The sequence below is a fragment of the Saccoglossus kowalevskii genome, chromosome 8, assembly GCF_978046115.1.
Source record: "Saccoglossus kowalevskii chromosome 8, keSacKowa6.1, whole genome shotgun sequence".
Classification (NCBI taxonomy): Eukaryota; Metazoa; Hemichordata; class Enteropneusta; family Harrimaniidae; genus Saccoglossus; species Saccoglossus kowalevskii.
Window position 1 is genome coordinate 7,933,486 of NC_140648.1, and position 22,959 is coordinate 7,956,444.

General features: G+C 35.7%; 1 protein-coding gene across 1 annotated transcript in view; it reads left to right on the plus strand.

Moving 5' to 3' along the window:
- The first annotated feature begins 201 nt into the window (after positions 1 to 201).
- LOC102802146 (uncharacterized) overlaps positions 202 to 22,959 on the plus strand; it is a 35,912-nt gene continuing 13,154 nt past the window's right edge. The window contains exons 1-2 of the mRNA XM_085502120.1: positions 202 to 423; positions 17,157 to 17,229. Coding sequence (XP_085358246.1) covers positions 232 to 423; positions 17,157 to 17,229 — 265 coding nt within the window. The 5' untranslated portion in view covers positions 202 to 231. The remainder of the gene's footprint in view (positions 424 to 17,156; positions 17,230 to 22,959) is intronic.

The following is a 22,959-nucleotide window of genomic DNA, read 5'->3' on the forward strand; positions in this document are numbered from 1 at the left end:
TTTTTTCATTCGATTTACCTAACTCAACGTAATAGTTAGTGTCGTGATTCACCTCATGATTATGCAAACCAATAGACAGATTGTTATTTTTACAAATTTCTGACAACACATGCCGGATTTTACCGCGCGTGTTTATTACATGATTTTAATTCTTAGTTGTCTATTGTCCAAGCACTGTAATCTCACCCCATCCTGTCGCGAAAAGTGCTCATTCGAAACGCATTGCGTCTAATGCGATCGTCTGTAAAACAGTTAGTTTTGTATTGTAGAGGATCCGATAGGGACTTCATTGTGTTCATCATGGAAAAAGTCGTTTTATCTGTAGTTGTGGTGTTTCTGTCCAGTTCATTCCTGACTTGTGCACATCCTGCGAACCTGCAAGAAAGAGAGGATGTATCAAATGACACTGTACCTGATCCCGATGTAAGTCGTCTTTAGTTGTTATTAATCATAATTTAATTCATCTAAATAAGTGGTATATTGACAAGTCGTATAAGTGTTTAATTTGATTGCCACAGCCATTTATTCCTGATCAAATTACTAAATTTCTACCAGATCACATCAGTGAGGCTACTGCTGAGTCACATGGATAACGGATCATTTCATTCAAACTAAGACAGATAAAACAGATTTTAATCGGTAAATAAAAGATACAGTTTTTAAGTTCGAGATTACCAAACAAAGTGTGGACAAAGTCAGTACAGCTCTTTAGGGTATCGTTTTACAATGTTTTTGGTAAAAATAATGTGATGCTCATATGCAAAAACTATGGATCTTGAATGAAAACAACAGTTTAAACCAATACTACAATCTCTTCTAAGTAGTCTAAACAGGAACTGCTAAAATAGAATATTTTAAGCATGGAAATCAACATTTTAGGGTAAAATTGGTCTAAAATGGGTTGGGGATTTGACCAGAGTACAACATATCCCCCATACCTGGCGGCAAGTACGCCCACCTCGTACAGAGATCGCATCGACCGGCGCCTACTGCCTGAACGGCATCGCAAACACAGATTGGTAACTGATCAACAATGATTAAATTGACAACATGCTATCACACCATGCAATAATGTTATATAGCTCATAGTTCTACTGAATTGCTCGTGATGGGTGAGGCAAATATAACCATTTCAGTGTATGACATACACATATCCATTCTGAAACACGGGTAAATGTTGTCCAGTAACCCAAATGACTGAATACTCAGTAACAATCCAACCCACTCCATCAGCGCGTCAGCCACAGATCACTGGTGTTTTAACACAGCGTAGCTATCTGCCAATCACCGCACTCCCAATGACATCATGCGTCGCCCTTCACCTATCGTAGATTCCGAAGACTTCCAAATCGGTGTAACTCAGATATTCTCACGCTAACGATTGTTCATGTAGTTTCCTTGGCATTTAGTTCGTACTAATTGTTTTAGTGTCGTATTCACCGTTTGGTCGCTCAGTTTGGTGCCTTTAATTCATACATACACCCACCATTAGACCACTCCTTTTGTCGAGGTAGCTCATTTCACCACACTCAGCACATAGTCACTACAGACTTCACAGAATTCCTCATGCACATTTCTGAGCAATAATTCAAACACTTAGATGTGATTGCCCGTCCATATCCACAAATATGACCCAATGATGCCAGTAGAACATATTATGAACTGGAAACGTTGAAACCAATACACCTAGATAGCGCCGCCACATGCCAACACGGCTGATTTCATGGGGCTGGCCAAGTTAACACCTCAAATTAAGTCCATCTAAGAAGTGCCAATTACTTTTACTTAAATTTACAATGAGCAAATCTTGTGTTCCCCATATTCAGTTAATTGATCGGTTAGTTGGTCGGTTGTTTGGTCAGTTTGTGACATGCAGAGATATAAACGACAGAAATAGAATTTGTTACAATAATTCCCACTGTGCATATTTGTGACATACCAAATTAAAAGAACAATTCATTTATTTTTGGAATGATAAATTAGATGAGATTAATGAAAATAAACTTATAGCCTTCAGAAAATTTTAAAATGCTAAACTAGAAAATTATTTAATTTAAATGAATCATGTCGTCGCTATTGAGTAAGTAACCATGATTTAAAAGATCGATGCAGGACGGCATTCAAGATAAAAAAAAAAAGTAGAAAAAATGCATGCATCGATCTGACCACTTAATCGAACATACATGTGATATTTATCATGATATGCCCGTTTTACAATTATAAAAGAAAATGACTATATGAAGTTGGCATGACAAATTTTACCAATTTCACTAACCTCTCGAATGACAATTCTATTTTTAATGATTTATCAAATCAATATGGATAGAACATCTCGATTTATATATTCATGCATTTGATACGGTTTACTCCGTTTTTATGTGTTTATGATATTGTTTCTTTATTTTGTTTTTGTTATGTAACCATTTTAATTACTCCTGGGGATTTTTATGTGTTCGCAATAAAAAAAAAGTTCCAGAGTTTCCACAGCGTGTTACAACTAACTGCCAATCTCTTTGCTATCAATCACTGACTGCCAGCTGATGCACTCAACCGTATGTATAAATGTTGCGGGTAAATTTCAGTGTTGCTTTTTCATGCTTACCATCATAGTAGTAAAATTATCTACATTGTTCACCATTAAAAACATACTGTCTCTTTTGACTGAAATGAGAATTTGCATCCAAACAGTTGTAATGCATTCCTCACATTCCCTTTTAAATTGACATATAGCATTAATCTTAATGACCATGGCTCTTGTGGCCAATTTCAACACGAAAGTTACTATGTTTGAATGCTATGTGATGACGTATCTAGTTACATGATGCATTTGGGATTCAAACATTCAGTTGCACACTTAGACAAATTACAAAACATTCGGAAAAGCAAAAACCTTCAATTGATTTCAAAACGACATAGCTATTGAGCTAGATTTTGAAATCTTATTACGATATAGTGTTAATCAACCTGATTAAAATCCGACGTAGGTATTGGCTTTAATGTTATTTTATTTTTCAATTTTCAATTTATATAGTTATTTTTGTTTATTTATGAATATTCTTTGGTTTTAGTTGCCATTATTACGTTTTGTATATATCGTATCTCGGAAATTAGAAATCTTGTGCAACTAGACTAGTTTTCGAAAAGTTTTGTAGACCAATCGCAGAGCGCCTTTCTGAAAAATGTGTCCGACTAGCGCGATTTATCAAGAAGACAAATTGTGGTGTTAGTGTGCTGAGAAACTAGTCGGAGATGATGATTTAGGGACAGTTTATCTATTTGTATGCAAATATGGTAGATTTTGTGAGTAATTACCGATACAATTTAATTTCGATGTAAAATATAGACACACTTTGAATGTAGTGTTACCGTCTTGCCCATCGCCGGTCAGGCCGTGGCAGACAAGGCACTGATCCGGCCACCGACCGGCGTTTGCTAACAGTTCGCTGATTCATACTCGACGCAATAGCGATCGATACGTTGGTTCGAAATTTGTTCTGACATTGCAGTACAAAAATCAACTGATCTAACTATTTTCTTATGATGTAATGTTTTATATTCTCACACTTCGTTCTTCGAAGCGGATGGCAGAACGAACTTTAAAGCCAACAGATTGAGGAGATATCGGTGTCACCGGGTATTCGATGTAACGATGTTTTATCTATTCTGTAATTAATCTTCGAATTTTGAAAATGTTAATACCAATTTCGAAATGTGCAAGTACAATGTAATGAAATACAAGTAACAATTGTTTGTAAAACTGTATATTTATTCAATTCATTGTATTCGTTATGTACTTCGCATTTTTTAGGCGTGTAAACGATTATCCCAAAGTAACTTTCTTGCTATCTTACCAAATTGATTTTATGAGCTGCTCTGATGTCGGAAAGCAGTTTGTGGTCAAGTTGAAACTGCTACACGCTAAAGGCATTTATTGATGATAGAAAGACGTACAATGATTTGATGTAGATATATAGAGATAGTTGGGGGTTTTTACAGAGGCAACCGGTACATAACTAATAGTAATCAAATTCACAACCTTTATCGCCGGAATCCGAAAATAAATGAAAACGCATACATAAGGCTAGCTCTCGAAAAAATCGTGAAATGCGACCAGGGTGTGAGTGGTTGAAATTAAAGTGTTCTGATTGGCTCTCGGTACATATAGCTGAAATCCGATGTGAGGGTATAAAACAAAGTTCAATAATTTCGTTCTGTCATGGTGGAATACAATACTAAGACTATTAATATGTATTATATAACATTCTGCAGTTCAGTATTTTTGTATTAGTTTGATTTTAGAAGTGCATGGTTGAATCAAATATTTGCCCTTTCAAGCACTTCTAATAGAAAAATAGTTACAAAGACCGAGATACGATATATAAAAAACTGAATAACGTCAAGTAAAAAAAAGCAAATATTCATAAAGATTTTTACTATGTGTATCAGAATGGCCGTAGTGGGTCAGTTCCAAGGCTGAGCTTACGAATGTAACTTTTTGGGTAAATTTTCACTTTTTCTAAGGAAGAGAAAGTTGCCAGCAATACAAGGTTGTGCGTGATTTGGCGATACGTGAGAGTGTTCTATAATTGGGAGCATTTCTGTAGCAGAAAATACATTTAAAAAAACACTCACAGTCAAATATGGAATTATTTTACAGAAAAGTTGATTCGTTCGAAGGTATAAATTTAAAGCAGTAAACGCTCACAACGAATTTAATTTCGATGTAAAATATAGACACACTTTGAATGTAGTGTTACCGTCTTGCCCATCGCCGGTCAGGCCATGGCAGACAAGGCACTGATCCGGCCACCGACCGGCGTTTGCTAACAGTTCGCTGATTCATACTCGACGCAATAGCGTGTATTCTCGTGTATTTTGTTTGATTTATATTCGTCTTCTACTGATACTGATTGACTAGTCAGCTATTTCATTGTACCATTGCATATGCAGCGTTATTATATATTATATAGTAATTGTACTACTGCCGAATATACAAATACAGATTCCAAGTTCACATTCCCAATAAATGATTATTATATGGTGACATAATCTAATTAGTGAACAGAGGATTTTAGTATTTGACCTTAAACCGATTCTGACATTAATCAAAATTTACCCTGACCTCTTAATGCTACCTTTGACCCATTGTTCCACATGTATGTGCTACATCAGTAACCAATAGTGACGATGATATGTTGTTAAACATGCCTTCAATCTGGATGCAAACGTTATTGTAGATAGTTTTCAGAATTATCCTAAATGGTCGGTGAACGTTTTTAAACTCAACTACCACATTATGAATGTGGTTCAAATATATTAATAATAATAACTGTATTACACTAATATGCCATCAGAGGGCGCAGTATGGTAAATAAAATAAAATAAAATAAAATAAAATAAAATACAAATCATAACAAATTACAGTAGCTAAGTAAACCAAACTATGATAATATTAAAAATAAAATTAAAAAATGTTAAAAGCTTAATAGGAAAAAAATAAATATTAATTACAGGATTTTCCTATTGTGATAGTTTTCATATACGCGATTCTCGTTTTGCTTTGTTTAGTAAGTATAAATCATGTCAGTATTTTAATGAAATTGTCTTTTTTATTTAGTTTATTTTTAATTCCTATTTTTGAAACAGCTCCCCTCTTTCTTTGTCGAAAAATTCAGTCTACAAGAAAATGTTGTTCGTCTTCAACTGAATTTGTATGACATTTTGTAATTTCAGTTAAGTATGTAAGTATGTCCAATGCGATTTGAACAATTTATATGTTATCATTCTATTGCCATCTTTACCATTTTTACTGTGAGGAGAATTTAAGTATTCTTTCCATAATTTTGTATATTCTTTTGTGTGTTTTATTTTAACATTAGATATTTGATCATATATTCTATGTTTTATCCAACTAGAATTACTCTTAACTGCTTCATCGAAAGCACATTCAATTTTTCATTTGTTGTGAATATTTTGGTTATTTATTGAGAAATTTTGACTTTTTAGAATTCTGTTGCCAGCATTAAAAAAACAACACTTTTTGACTCCCATGTGCGAAGCACAAAATGGGAGTCTTTGCAGTTAGTGTGTCTGTATGTGTGTGTGTATGTGTGTATGTGTGTATGTGTGTATGTGTGTGTGTGTGTATGTGTGTCCGACTGTTCCACTGCTATCTCAAGAACCATACATCGGTTTTTGATGAAACTTGGTGCATAGATGCTCTGGGCCAATGCGCAGATTTGATTAGGTTTTGGTAAAAATCCATGCTCGTTAATTACCTAATTTGCATGATAATTAGCTAATTTTTAGCTGTTCTATGACTGTTCCACTGATATCTAAAGAACCACTCATTGGATTTTGATGAAACTTGGTACATAGATGCTCTGAACATATGCGCAGATTTGATTAATTTTTGGTAAAAATCCGTGCATATTAATTACCTAATTTGCATGATAATTAGCTATTTTTTAGTGGTTCCATGACTGTTGCACTGATATCTAAACAACCACTCATTGGATTTCGATGAAACTTGGTACATAGATGCTCTGAACTAATGCTAGGTTTTGATTAGTTTTTGGTAATAATCCGTGGATACTAATTCCTAATTTGCATAATGATTAGTCAATTTTCGGTTTTTCCACTGATATCTCAAGTACTAATCATCACATTTCAATGAAACTTGGTACATAGATGTCATACGACACTGCACAGACCTGATAGTTTTTATGGTAATATCAGTACATATTAATTACCTAATTTGCATAATTAATTAATTTTCAGCATTTGATATAAGTAGTTAGCATTACATTTCAATGAAACTTGGTACTTACATACTCAAGGACTATGCAGAGATTGATTGTTTTCGATAAATATTTGTGCATATTAATCACCTAATTTGCATAATTAGTTAATTTTCAGCTTTTCCACGGGTATCTCAAGTACTAATCATCGCATTTCAATGAAACTTGGTACATAGATCCTTTAAGACTATGCAGAGACCTGATTAGTTTTAGGGTAAATAATTGTGCATATTAATTACCTAATTTGCATAATTAATTTTCAGCTTTTCTACTGATATCTAAAGTACTAATCATCACATTTCAATGAATCTAGAATTATGCAGACCCAATTAGTTTCCGGTAAATATTTGTGCATATTAATCACCTAATTTGCATAATTAACCAACTTTCACACTGATATCTCAGGTACTATACATCACATATCAATGAATGTACATGGATGCTGTAGGACAATAGACAGACCTGAATAATTGTGGGTTAAAATCTGTACATATTAATTACCTAATTTGCATAATTAACCAATTTTAAGCTTTCACACTGATATCTAAAGCACCGTAAAAACTCCAAAATTTCGACCGGTTTTAAATAATTGGTGTTAGAAATGTGACATGTTTTTAGAGTCAAAATTAAGGTGCATTTTCGGACGGTCGAATTTTTCAGAATAGAAATCAGCAAAAAAAAATGGGGATGATAGACAGTGTGCTTCATTAGTTTTTAAAAAATGCAATGTCCGTCAATTGACGTAAACTTCCTCATGTTTCACGGTAAAAGCAAAGGTCGTGGCCGAGTTGTAACTCAAAATCTAAACAAAGTCATCAATCAGTGAGTATTATGACAAGCAAAACAAAACATCAAGACGCGGAGAAGAGGTCAGCACAAAACTAATAGGTCAAAAGACAAAGCTGTCTCGCACTACCTAGGAAAACTTGCGAATGTTCGAAGTACAGGTACCCATTGGACAAAAGATACATGGAAGTTTAGCAAACGATCTCCTCGACCCAGTGCAATGTATCCGGTTAGAATCAAAGCTCACGTGTCCCTTATTTGAGGGACCAAATTCTGCCGTAAATTCGCCCTTTTATCGTGACTAGCGTGAGCGGGTAAGCTTCCTTTCGAGAATGAGCTGTTATCACTGTGAACAATGTTAAATTATTCTTCAGATGACCAGTTTATTTTTTAAAAACAACTAATTTTTTTATTTAAAAAAATCATGCCGTTTTCGCATCAAAATCCAAGCCAAAATATCGTACTACAACATCAATCTCTTCCGCATTGCGTTCAATAACATTAACATATTTAAATAAGCTATGGTAATTTGAACACGTTGGCATCATCCAGCTTTTTGATTGGTTAATTAGCGATTTGACCTATTTGACCTAAGAGAACATGGCGGATATCCTACAGCATCAAACGTTTATACGAGACCGGAATCATTCGCTTACGATGAAACTAAGTTGACTTTTATTTGTATTTCATAACCATTCAACAAATTTATTTTGTGTACATTATTATAATCACTACTGAGTACAGTAATAATCAACAATTCAGAAACGCAGCATGCCGAGGTTTTTGTGTTCGTTTTTATTTGAAACTTCGTTTATTACCAAACGCTTCAGCGTGGTATTAAGAGTTTGTTTTCAGGGGTGGGTGATACCAAGGTGGGAAATGGATGCACATAAGGGGTTAATTCCTTGAATTGCAATATAGAGGGTTCAGGCCGAAATACAATATATAGTGTTTTCATGTTTCGTCTGATATTTCTGTGGTATTCTGCTGCTGTAAGTAATGCACGATTTGTTCCGAAATTCAGTATTTTGTGTGCATTCCAGGGTTATTCGTTTTTTGCTGAAAACACCCCTATTTTTTAATGGCAGAGTCGAATAGTTTCACTCCCACTGGAAAATCTGCATTGTTGCTTGAATGAGAGCTAATTAAACACATTTCCCAGACCGGCGAAAGAGTATGCAACAGCCAATTTTAACAGCCTGTCACATGATTTTAGTCTGAATGTCAACATGAAAAGGCTAGTCCATTATACGCAGGAGTAATTGGGAGTAGAATATGTGAGGGATAGTATTAACAGAGATGTGTATACTGGAAAGTAATAACTATCATACTTTTGCACTCTGAGCATTCCTGTTTTAGTATATTGGTTTGAAAATGTTGAACTTGCATGATTTGCAATGTGTTTTTTTTTACTGAAACTCCCCTATTGATCGAATTCCGGGTTTGAACGAGAACGACACACCACGTGATTCATTTGAATACAATGCTGAAGGCAAGCATGCCGTGCTACTGTGGTACTCCACTGACGGGATGACTTACTAGTACTGCATGCTACAACTTCGCTTCTGATGTTGCTTGCTAGCCGTGGATTGAATGAATCTTGATTACCGGTTAAAATGTTGCTCATCTGGCGTTGGTAATCTTTATTTGGAACTGGGTAACGCCGCAACGTCGCCAGCAGAAACCTCCTGGTACTTCGTACTATGATAAACCTCAGTCAACATACACCAAGTTCTGTCAATCTCGTAGTATTCCATGTGATGTACACCTAATATGCAAAAAATTTTGCTAAACTGGATAAAAATAGCAGACGAACATTTATTTACAAAATAAAAATACTTCGGTTGCCAATGAAAACAAGCCGGTAAAAAACAAGCAATATGTTTTCGGCTGTTACCATGGTAGGACATGAACGTGAAGCTAACGTCGGTTTATAACTAAAACCAGGCACCTTATACGAGGTTCGCAAAATAACATTCAGTCTTTAGAAGTCACTTTATTTTATTGCTAAGACGTATTCAGCCGTTAAATGTATTATTTCCAACCGTTTTGCGATAGTATTTTCTAGATTGGAGGCAGCATTTAGATTTTATTCAAAGTTCAATTGGGATTACGTTGACAGTGTAACAATGTCGGCGCCAGTGATCTCTTACCAGTGCGCAACGTAGCCAGAATAAAAGGCATGATCATTTGGCCACTGCTATTACAAGACTGGTAGGAGGTAATAAATTTGGGGCAAAAGTATTCAAAAAACAGATTTTGGCTGTTGCCATGGTAGCGGTGGGTCAGGATTGTTTTTCCAATTAGTGATGGTACGATCTGCCTATCAAGTTTGAACAAAATCAGCCAAGCCAAAAAAAATCACAGAAGAGTTAAAAAGCCATTCCTGGTGAACAGTTACTCTAACTTTGGGGTCAAATTTCTCATTAATGAAAAAAGATATAAAAAATTCAAATAGTAACTTTGTACCCACACTCAAACCGAGTACAATGAACTATGTCTGAGGTGTTGTATCACAGGGAATTGGACAAACTTGTGTATTTTAATAAATTATTGAATAATAAAATGTTATATAACTTTTCTTTTACCCCCTCCCCTTCCTGGTATCTAAATCAAGTAATCACTATTTTTATTTTGTAAACACATTTCTTTCTGCTATTTTTGTCAGGTTCAAATCGTTCACCAATCGTTCATTTTTGGCATGTTAGATGTACATCACATAGAATACTAGGATTGGGAGAACTTAATGTATGTTGACCACCTGGAAACTGAGTTTTATCAATCTTGAAGGGCTCTCTGAACATCCACCCGCAGCCTGGACCCGCAGTAAAATCAGCCTTTTCACTTTGGCGCGTAGATGTTTTGACTTGACAAGTTGTTTGACAGCTAGCAAAAAGATTGTGCGACGCGCATCGTCGGCGGCGTCTTTTTTATGACGTTTTGAACACTTAGTCAATTTGAGCAGTATTTATTCGGACAATGACTCAAGTTTAGACGTCTGATTATTTTATTTTCACACGTACAGTGACACGCGTTCTACACTGACACGCGTTGCTAGGTCGCAGCACTGTCTTGGAGCATATTAATGGGCAATTGGGTTCCCCGACCTAAATTTCTATCCCGATTTGTTGCAGGTTCTTTCTTTAATATGAAATAATCAAATATGGGACATATGTAATAATAACAGAACCCCATACACTCCCAGTGGCTTCGCTCGTGAAAGTACGGCAGCAGGATACACCGCATCACTCGTGAAAATAACTTCCATACGCAATGAAAGCCACGGGGAGGGTATGGGGTTCTGTCATAATACTTCATTATCACTGAAAACATTTTCCCCCTGAAAACATTTTCCAGTGAAAATGCCATTTCCCTCACACTCTATTGAGACACAGCACAGTGAAAATTGGATTCACATGTAATGCTTGAAAACATGTCAGCAAAAATAAATTAAGTGAAATTCTACGTGACTTCATAAGAGTTGGAAATGAACAAATTACACCCGACCCTACCACTCCATACACAATGTAAACTACACCCCAAAACATCCTTTCGCCCATGGGTACTATCGTGTTTCACCAGTGTATTCTATTTGACTTCAGGAGAAATTGAAATAAACAAATTAATTATAATTTCAGCCTCTAGTTGAGCACTGATTAAATCATAAACTACCTCGTCTTTATGTCAACTTTAAGTTATTCATTGCCTACATCAGTGACTTCAAAATATATGTTTCAATCCCAAGAATTTAACTCGCTGTTAATTGCATGGGAGTGCCAGTCTTTCATGAATTTCTATTGTCATGTCAATTTCTTGCGATTACTGGGAACATGAAGCTGTAACTAAATCCTGGTATAAGCACCGGTTAGGCAGGCTTGAACTATGCATGTGAAGCCACCTGAGAGGTATATTTAATCCAATAGATTTCTCATTGTTTGGTAACTATTTGCTGCAAATGCAGCAAAAATCAATATAAAAATATTACCCGCACAGCATTCTACAGGTTACTTGTTTAGAATATATTTTCGTTACCAATAAAATAAAAATCTCTCAGTCAATCAGAAACCCGGATTCATGCCTTTGAGGAAGGTCCCGTTTGAACGCTCACATCGGTTTTTTTTTCGTTTGGGGGAAAACTAAAACTGGTCGCAATTTTCGAATAAGAATGAGTCGGCAATTTTTAGTGGAGTCGAAAATTTAGAGGTAAATAAAACACCGAAACCCGGCAAATAAATAGGCGGTCGATTTTTTAGAGGGGTCGAAGTTTTGGAGTTTTCACGGTACTAATTATTCCATTTCAATGAAACTTAGTACAAAGATGCTCTAGGACAATGTACAAACCTAATTAGTTTGGGGTAAAAATCTGTTCATATTAATTCCCTAATAAGCATAATAATTCATAATTTTTTGGTTCTAATCACATTTCAATTAAACTTGGAGACATGGATTTTCTGTTACATTGCGCAGACCTCATTAGTTTTACACTCAAATCTGGTCATATTAATTTTCTGATTTGCATAATTACTTTTCAGCTAAGTAATTTCGAATTATATTTAATGTGTCTCCAATACTCTCAGCACATGGGAGTTCTTTCTAAGCTTTCTTTGATTTGTTTTATGTTCACTACAAGTTCCATTTTTCATAGCTCCATTAGTTGGCTATTGTATGTCATATACACGCACCTGATTCCTGCTATAGTTCTACGCGTGACAGGGGCCAAACGCAGTCCCCTCTAAGACTTACTCAGTAATCACTATGCAAGAGACTATTTTCAATACAATATGGGCGAATGAGACTATTTTCAATACAATATGGGCAAAAATGAGTATTTTCAATACAATATGGGCGAATGAGACTATTTTCAATACAATATGGGCGAATGAGACTATTTTCAATACAATATGGGCGAATGAGACTATTTTCAATACAATATGGGCAAAAATGAGTATTTTCAATACAATATGGGCGAATGAGACTATTTTCAATACAATATGGGCGAATGAGACTATTTTCAATACAATATGGGCGAATGAGACTATTTTCAATACAATATGGGCGAATGAGACTATTTTCAATACAATATGGGCAAAAATGAGTATTTTCAATACAATATGGGCGAATGAGACTATTTTCAATACAATATGGGCGAATGAGACTATTTTCAATACAATATGGGCGAATGAGACTATTTTCAATACAATATGGGCGAATGAGACTATTTTCAATACAATATGGGCGAATGAGACTATTTTCAATACAATATGGGCGAATGAGACTATTTTCAATACAATATGGGCAAAAATGAGTATTTTCAATACAATATGGGCGAATGAGACTATTTTCAATACAATATGGGCGAATGAGACTATTTTCAATACAATATGGGCGAATGAGACTATTTTCAATACAATATGGGCAAAAATGAGTATTTTCAATACAATATGGGCGAATGAGACTATTTTCAATACAATATGGGCGAATGAGACTATTTTCAATACAATATGGGCAAAAATGAGTATTTTCAATACAATATGGGCGAATGAGACTATTTTCAATACAATATGGGCGAATGAGACTATTTTCAATACAATATGGGCGAATGAGACTATTTTCAATACAATATGGGCAAAAATGAGTATTTTCAATACAATATGGGCGAATGAGACTATTTTCAATACAATATGGGCGAATGAGACTATTTTCAATACAATATGGGCGAATGAGACTATTTTCAATACAATATGGGCGAATGAGACTATTTTCAATACAATATGGGCGAATGAGACTATTTTCAATACAATATGGGCGAATGAGACTATTTTCAATACAATATGGGCGAATGAGACTATTTTCAATACAATATGGGCGAATGAGACTATTTTCAATACAATATGGGCGAATGAGACTATTTTCAATACAATATGGGCGAATGAGACTATTTTCAATACAATATGGGCGAATGAGACTATTTTCAATACAATATGGGCGAATGAGACTATTTTCAATACAATATGGGCAAAAATGAGTATTTTCAATACAATATGGGCGAATGAGACTATTTTCAATACAATATGGGCGAATGAGACTATTTTCAATACAATATGGGCGAATGAGACTATTTTCAATACAATATGGGCAAAAATGAGTATTTTCAATACAATATGGGCGAATGAGACTATTTTCAATACAATATGGGCGAATGAGACTATTTTCAATACAATATGGGCGAATGAGACTATTTTCAATACAATATGAGCAAAAGGGAGTATTTGCAATACAATATGGGCGAATGAGACTATTTTCAATACAATATGGGCGAATGAGACTATTTTCAATACAATATGGGCGAATGAGACTATTTTCAATACAATATGGGCGAATGAGACTATTTTCAATACAATATGAGCAAAAGGGAGTATTTGCAATACAATATGGGCGAATGAGACTATTTTCAATACAATATGGGCGAATGAGACTATTTTCAATACAATATGGGCAAAAGGGAGTATTTTCAATACAATATGGGCGAATGAGACTTTTTTCAATACAATATGGGCGAATGAGACTATTTTCAATACAATATGGGCGAATGAGACTATTTTCAATACAATATGGGCGAATGAGACTATTTTCAATACAATATGGGCGAATGAGACTATTTTCAATACAATATGGGCGAATGAGACTATTTTCAATACAATATGGGCGAATGAGACTATTTTCAATACAATATGGGCGAATGAGACTATTTTCAATACAATATGGGCGAATGAGACTATTTTCAATACAATATGGGCGAATGAGACTATTTTCAATACAATATGGGCAAAAATGAGTATTTTCAATACAATATGGGCGAATGAGACTATTTTCAATACAATATGGGCGAATGAGACTATTTTCAATACAATATGGGCGAATGAGACTATTTTCAATACAATATGGGCGAATGAGACTATTTTCAATACAATATGAGCAAAAGGGAGTATTTGCAATACAATATGGGCGAATGAGACTATTTTCAATACAATATGGGCGAATGAGACTATTTTCAATACAATATGGGCGAATGAGACTATTTTCAATACAATATGGGCGAATGGGACTATTTTCAATACAATATGAGCAAAAGGGAGTATTTGCAATACAATATGGGCGAATGAGACTATTTTCAATACAATATGGGCGAATGAGACTATTTTCAATACAATATGGGCAAAAGGGAGTATTTTCAATACAATATGGGCGAATGAGACTATTTTCAATACAATATGGGCGAATGAGACTATTTTCAATACAATATGGGCGAATGAGACTATTTTCAATACAATATGGGCAAAAGGGAGTATTTTCAATACAATATGGGCGAATGAGACTATTTTCAATACAATATGGGCGAATGAGACTATTTTCAATACAATATGGGCGAATGAGACTATTTTCAATACAATATGGGCAAAAATGAGTATTTTCAATACAATATGGGCGAACGAGACTATTTTCAATACAATATGGGCGAATGAGACTATTTTCAATACAATATGGGCAAAAGGGAGTATTTTCAATACAATATGGGCGAATGAGACTATTTTCAATACAATATGGGCGAATGAGACTATTTTCAATACAATATGGGCGAATGAGACTATTTTCAATACAATATGGGCAAAAATGAGTATTTTCAATACAATATGGGCGAATGAGACTATTTTTAATACAATATGGGCGAATGAGACTATTTTCATTACAATATGGGCGAATGAGACTATTTTCAATACAATATGGGCAAAAGGGAGTATTTTCAATACAATATGGGCGAATGAGACTATTTTCAATACAATATGGGCGAATGAGACTATTTTCAATACAATATGGGCAAAAATGAGTATTTTCAATACAATATGGGCGAATGAGACTATTTTCAATACAATATGGGCGAATGAGACTATTTTCAATACAATATGGGCGAATGAGACTATTTCCAATACAATATGGGCGAATGAGACTATTTTCAATACAGTATGGGCAAAAGGGAGTATTTTCAATACAATATGGGAGAAGGGGATATTTTCATATCATTACAAATATATTAGAAGATTATTGTCAATACAGTGTGGACGAATGAGTGTATTTTCAGTACACTATGGGGAAGAAGGAATGTTTTTTTTTGAATACAATATGGGCGAAGGAGAATATTTCCCAGTACACATACGGGCGTAAGAAAGCATTGTCAATACGAATATGGGAGAAGGAGAGTATTTGCAGTAAAAACATTGGCGAGTTTTTTAATAGAAATATGATAGGAGGAGAATATTTTTAATACAATATGAGCGAAGAAATATTAATAAATATTAATATAGAGGTTATACAAACTATAGGAAGAAACTGAAATACACCAAGGTCATTCGAAGTACCAAAATATCAAAGAAATAAACGTCTTACATAAATACACAAAATGAACTGCAATAAACTGGTCATAATAATAGATTCAGTATTTAGTTACAATGGGTTTTTACAAAGGTTACATCTCAGTTAGTCAATGTAATTGTAAAATACCGCATCCAAGGGTGATTAATCCTCCAATTATAAAGACCTTACAAAATACTGAGGTTCTAAGGTATGCAGTGAACACCTGCAAGTACAAACTAGAGATTCTAGAAAGTCAATTCAAAATTATCTAATGTTTTATGAACGAACATACACGTTTGTTCATAGATTGACTTCTAACTGATTTACTTGGTTATTATTGGCAAAATAGACAATTACCATATGCAGCTTAATTCCATAGTGTTAGTCAATCAAGGACACAAAATAGCTTTGTACCAATATTTAACCCATTCAGGATATCATTGGATCAATTAGTTAATTAGTTTGCAAATTAGTTAATTAACAAATGTAGATTATTTCCTCTAAGTAGTAGCAGATATCCAACGGCATAAACAGTAACTACATTCGTACCAGGTTTTAACCCAGTTGAATCAACTCTTATGATATCCATAAAACATGATGAAATTAGTTAATTAGTATTCAAGCTACTAATATTCAAGTCTAAAACAATGAAGACTACTTGGTTTATAGTTCTTTGTGTGCGAAATAAATACATTTCCTTTAGGAAATTCAGAATGTTTGATATCACCTTCATTTTCCACTACCAAATAGCATCATGTAAACTTGAATTACATTATTCGACTTCCCAATTTACTATCCAGGGTCAAATATATCATGCGAGTACTATATAATTCTTTCAGTCATGGTGATCAGAAAAAAAAACTAATTATCTAAATAGTGAAGACAGGGTATGGAATTTATTTTCACTGATTTTTGATGAGTTTAATGTGAAATATAGGAAAAAAAGTATATTCGCTGGATTTTATTTTCACGGAATCATCCCTTCAGCGAAAATAGCGAAAATAAATTCCAAGCGAAAAAAAAGTATTCTACAGTATTTCGTTTTTCATCTGATCGGAATTTGCGAATTTACAAGAATTGCTATGAATTGTATGACATGCCAGCGACTGGGTTGGTTAGATTCAGTGCAAAAAGTAATGTACTTGTAATATTTGCTTTCAGGTCATACTTGTACCTCTGGTTGAAGCTGTTGAAAAGTACAATGTCACCGAAACGACACGATCGACGACAGGAAGTGAGTAATATTGAGATTAATAGTGGAATTCTAATGTCGTACTTCTTTTATCAGGTTTGCAGAAAGTTTAGTATTTTTCATTGATATTATTTGGCACCTGAGTTTGGTGCCTGCCTAAAAAAAACAAAAAAAAACTTTGGCCAATTTGGCTGAAATCATGTCATTGGTGGCGATTGTTATCAATGTGTTCTTATAATTTTGAGTTAGTTACTAGCGGTTGTCACCAATGGCAGTTACAGTGACTGTATAATAATATTATATTTGTTTCTCAAATAAGCACAGCGTGAAATCTGTTGTCATATGTAGGCCAGGCCTTGGCACATGGCCTGGTGTGTTAGGTCTGAGTTTGGTCTAAAGTTACAGCTTTGCTTTCGGAAAAATAAAACAGTGTGAACTCACATATTTACCTTATCTTGGTCATGCATACACTCAAGTTTTTACTACCCTTCCCCGTTATAGTAACGAAGTTTCATGAGCGCGATCTGGACATCCCGGAGAGGAGTCACTAGTAGGAACTAAACAACGGGTGCGCGTGGAACCCATGCCAAGGGCTCCATAAACTATTCGGCGAGTAGCTCCTTGTAACTAGTGCATATTTGCATGTGTGTTGTTCAGGTGACCACAGATTAATTACGTTATTTCGTTTCAAATTAAATAAAAACTATTACTAAATTATGTAATGGGTTGTGCTTTTGTAAACTTTTCTCAAGGTTTTTCTTCAAACTTTGTCTCAAGAGGTGAATTTGATCTCCTTGGCTGCGATTTTCACGAAACGTTGGTGCCTCGCATACTAGGAGGGAACCAAGTTCAGCGCTGACGAGCCTTGTCGGAACGATATTCTCTCCCAAGCTGATTCACTTATTACCAAACGCTTCATTACCAAACGCTTCAGCGTGGTATTAAGAGTTTGTTTTCAGGGGTGGGTGATACCAAGGTGGGAAATGGATGCACATATGGGGTTAATTCCTTGAATTGCAATATAGAGGGTTCAAGCTGAAATACAATATATAGTGTTTTCATGTTTCGTCTGATATTTCTGTGGTATTCTGCTGCTGTAAGTAATGCACGATTTGTTCCGAAATTCAGTATATTGTGTGTATTCCAGGGTTATTCGTTTTTTGCTAAAAACACCCCTATTGTTTTAGTGGCAGAGTCGAATAGTCTCACTCCCACTGGGAAATCTGCATTGTTGCTTGAATGTGAGTTAATTAAACACCTTTTCCAGACCGGCGAAAGAGTATACAACAGCCAATTTTAACAGCCTGTCACGTGATTTTAGTCTGAATGTCAACATGAAGAGGCTAGTCCATTTTACGCAGGAGTAATTGGGAGTAGAAAATGTGAGGGATAGTATCAACAGAGATGTGTATAGTGAAAAGTAATATCTATCCTTCATTTGCATCTCTGAGCATTTCTGTTTTAGTATATTGGTTTGAAAATGTTGAACTTGCATGATTTGCAATGTGTTTTTTTAATTGGGACTCCCCTATTGATCGAATCCCGGGTTTGAACGAGAACGGCACACCACGTGATTCGTTTGAATACAATGCTGATGGCAAACATGCCGTGTTACTGCAGTACTGCACTGACGGGATGACTTACTGGTACTGCATGCTACAACTTCGCTTGTGATGTTGCTTGTTAGCCATGGATTACATGAATCTTGATTACCAGTCAAATGTTGCTCATTTGACGTTGGTAATCTTTATTTGGAACTGAGTAACTTCCTGGTACTTCGTACTATGATAAAAATCAGTCAACATACATCAAGTTCTCTCAATCGTAGTATTCCATGTGATGTACACCTAATATGCCAAAAATGTTGCTGAACGATTTGAACTGAATAAAAATAGCAGACGAAAATTTGTTTACAAAATAAAAATACTTCGGTTGCCAATGAAAACCGGTAAAAAACAAGCAATATGTTTTCGGCTGTTATCATGGAAGGGACATGAACGTGAAGCTAACGTCTGTTTATAACTAAAACCGGGCACCTTATACGAGGTTCGCAAAATAACATGGCAGTCATTAGAAGTCACTTTATTTTATTGTTAGGACGTATTCAGCCGTTAAATGTATTATTTCCAACCGTTTTGCGATAGTATTTTCTAGATTGGAGGCAGCATTTACATTTTATTCAAAGTTCAAAGCTGCGTTGGGATTCCGTTGACAGTGGTAACAATGTCGGCGCCGGTGATCTCTTACCAGTGCGCAACGTAGCCACAATAAAAGGCATGATCATTTGGGCACTGCTATTACAAGACTTTGGCTGTTGCCATGGTAGCGGTGGGTCAGGATTGTTTTTCCAATTAGTGATGATACGACCTGCCTGTCAAGTATGAACCGTGACAAAATCAGCCAAGCCAAAAAAAATCACAGAAGAGTTAAAAACCCATTCCTGCTGAACAGTTACTCTAACTTCGGGGTCAACTTTCTCATTAATGAAAACAGATATCAAAAATTCAAATAGTAACTTTTTGCCCACACTCAAGCCGAGTACAATGAGCTATGTCTGAGGTGTTGTATCACAGGGAGTTGGACAAACTTATGTATTTTAATAAATTATTGAATAATAAAATGTTATATAACTTTTCTTTTACCCCCCTCCCCTTCCTGGTATCTATTTCAAGTATTTTTGTCAGGTTCAAATCGTTCACCAGCATTTTTGGCATGTTAGATGTACATCACATAGAATACTAGGATTGGGAGAACTTAATGTTTGTTGACCACCTGGAATCTGAGTTTTATAAATCTTGAAGGGCTCTCGGAAGATCCACCCGCTGCCTGGACCCGCAGTGAAATCTCCGATTAATATGGAGCCGCAACCATCAACATCGATATACCATGAGGTTTCTGTTGGCGACGTTGCGGCGTTACTCGGTTCCAAATAAAGATTACCAACGCCAAATTAGCAAAATTTAACCGGTAACCAAGACTCAGTCCATCCACGACAAGCAAGCAACATCACAAACGAGGTTGTAGTGTGCAGCCCACGAGTCAGCGACGACCGATTTCAACGAAAGTCATTCCGTCAGTGGAGTACTGCAGTTGCACGGCATGTTTGCCAATGCACAGATCTGTGGAGGAACTTTTAACTTCAACATCAACCGTGTATCGTAGTCGCCCAGTTTAAGTTCTGGTTCTGTCGTGGTCCCAACTAAAGGGCGACAGTCGTCGTGTCGCGTCCTGTTCAATATGGGACTCATAGCGACGTATACAACGCGTGTAAAATACATTGTTTATTTACATGAAATTCGAACACGCGCTGCGCTACGACCACCGCGCTTAAACATCCACGAGTTATTTATTCTGACAATGACTTAAATTAGACGTCTGATTATTTTATTTTCACACGTACAGCGACACGCGTTCTACACTGACAAGCGTTGCTAGGTCGCAGCACTGTCTTGGAGCATATTAATGGGCAATTGGGTTCCCCGATCTAAATTTCTATCCCGGTTTGTTGCACGTTCTTTTTTTAATATGAAATAATCAAATATGGGACATGTGTATAATAACAGAACCCCACACCCTCCCCGTGGCTTCGCTCGTGAAAGTACGGCAGCAGGATACACCGCATCACTCGTGAAAATAACTTCCATACGCAATGAAAGCCACGGGGAGGGTATCTGTCATAATACTTCATTATCACTGAAAACATTTTTCCCCTGAAATAAATTCCAGTGAATATGCCATTTCCCTCATACTCTATTGAGACACAGCGCAGTGAAAATTGGATTCACATGTAATGCTTGAAAACATGTCAGAAAAAATTCTACGTGACTTCATAATAGTTGGAAATGAACACATTACACCCGACCCTACCACTCTATATACAATGTAAACTACACCCCAAAACATCCTTTCACCCACAGTTACTACCGTGTTTCACCAGTGTATTCTATTTGACGTCAGGAGAAATTGAAATAAACAAATTAATTATAATTTCAGCCTCTAGTTGACCACTGATTAAATAAACTACCTCGTCTTTATGTCAACTTGCAGTTATTCGTTGCCTACACCAGTGACTTCAAAATATATGTTTCAATCCCAGGAATTTCACTCGCTGTTAATTGCATGGGAGTGGCAGTCTTTAATGAATTTCTATTGTCATGTCAATTTCTTGCGATTACTCGAACATTAAGCTGTAACCACATACCGCCTAGGTGCTGTAATTAAATCCTGGTGTAAGCACCATATGAACTATGAACAATGTATGTGAAGCCAGCTGTGGGGTATATTCAATCCTATAGATTTCTCATTGTCTGGTAACTATTTGCTGCAAATGCAACAAAAATCAATATAAAAAATATTACCCACACAGTATTCTACAGGTTTGCACTGAAGTTATTTAAGAAATTACTATGCTAGCTGCACATAATATGGCGCCAAATAACCGTTGAGTTCTTTTGTCATATAAGCAGAAACATTGTTGCACTGTTATGAACATCGCTCAGTCATCATCAGTATTACTTTACACTGACTGTAGCCGCCATTCGTGACTACGTCGAGCAGTCATTCCGCTCCGCTCAGGAGTTACCAGCAGTAGTTTATTCTATAATGATCAAAGTTACTAGGAGAACAATTATGCCCATGAATTGTAATATATAAATGGCTTTAACCAATGACAATTTATATTGTCTCGAAAAAATAATTATACATATCTAGCAAACACTTTTCTAAATTGCACAATTACAAAGTCCTCGCAATTTATTGGAATTTATTATGAAAAACATAGGTCAATTACAAGGTTGCAATTACAATATGAAGCCAGTATCTACCAATATTATTAGCACGTTACATGATTGTTTGTACTATAATTAATATTCCAAAACCAATAATCCTATTAGTCCGCAATTTTGCATGTAGCGTGTATGTAAATTTGTTGGCGATTGGTGACGTAATATGGCGGCTTGTCGGTTTAAGAAAACAGAGCGATGTGAAATTGTCTTAATGCTTCAGGCGCACGATTTGTCCCGGAATTTTGTATTGGTTGGAGAACATGTAACGTCTATTTAACCCTTGGAATAAAGAAAAGAATTGGAACATCCCTAATAAAGTATTTGAGCCCACCGCACAGTCTGTTGATTGGGTTCATAATGATGGTCGTGGCTTCTAATCTTGCAGGATAGCCTCCTGTACCTTTTTTACGTTAAATCGGGGTGTCCTTGCAGATCACTATTGATCTGTACATATGTTTATTTTCATATGTCTAATTCCATGAAAATGTTAAAGTTATTTAAATTATTTTTGACTGAAACACAGTTAGTGTGTATACCAATTGTGTGTGTTTGATGTTAGTTGGGTGCTAGAACAGAAATTTGAAATAGCTGGTCATGTGACCTCATTGATTATTTGCAACACGATTGGTCGTAGTGAAAGACTTTGACTCTGTCTCTGTTTTCGTGACAATATATTTCCAGATCAGGTCTTTGACAACATTCATGTACATACGTCTTTTATTTCAGTTTTCCATTGATCACCGAGTTCCAGTTGGGGTGGCAGTAATTTTAATTTAATGCGAAGAAACGACACATGAGACAGGATTGCCGTTTGAAGTGGGGGAAGTGAATGTCACACTAGGCGTCGTCACGTGTCACCTCATAGTGACCCTCAAAACCACTGAGTGTCATTATGAAGTGGCGACGCGTGCTACCCGAATAACACCTGCCTACACAGTGGCTCAGCATCAGGCGTCGTAGCGGCCGACCCCATGACAGGAGACCGAGA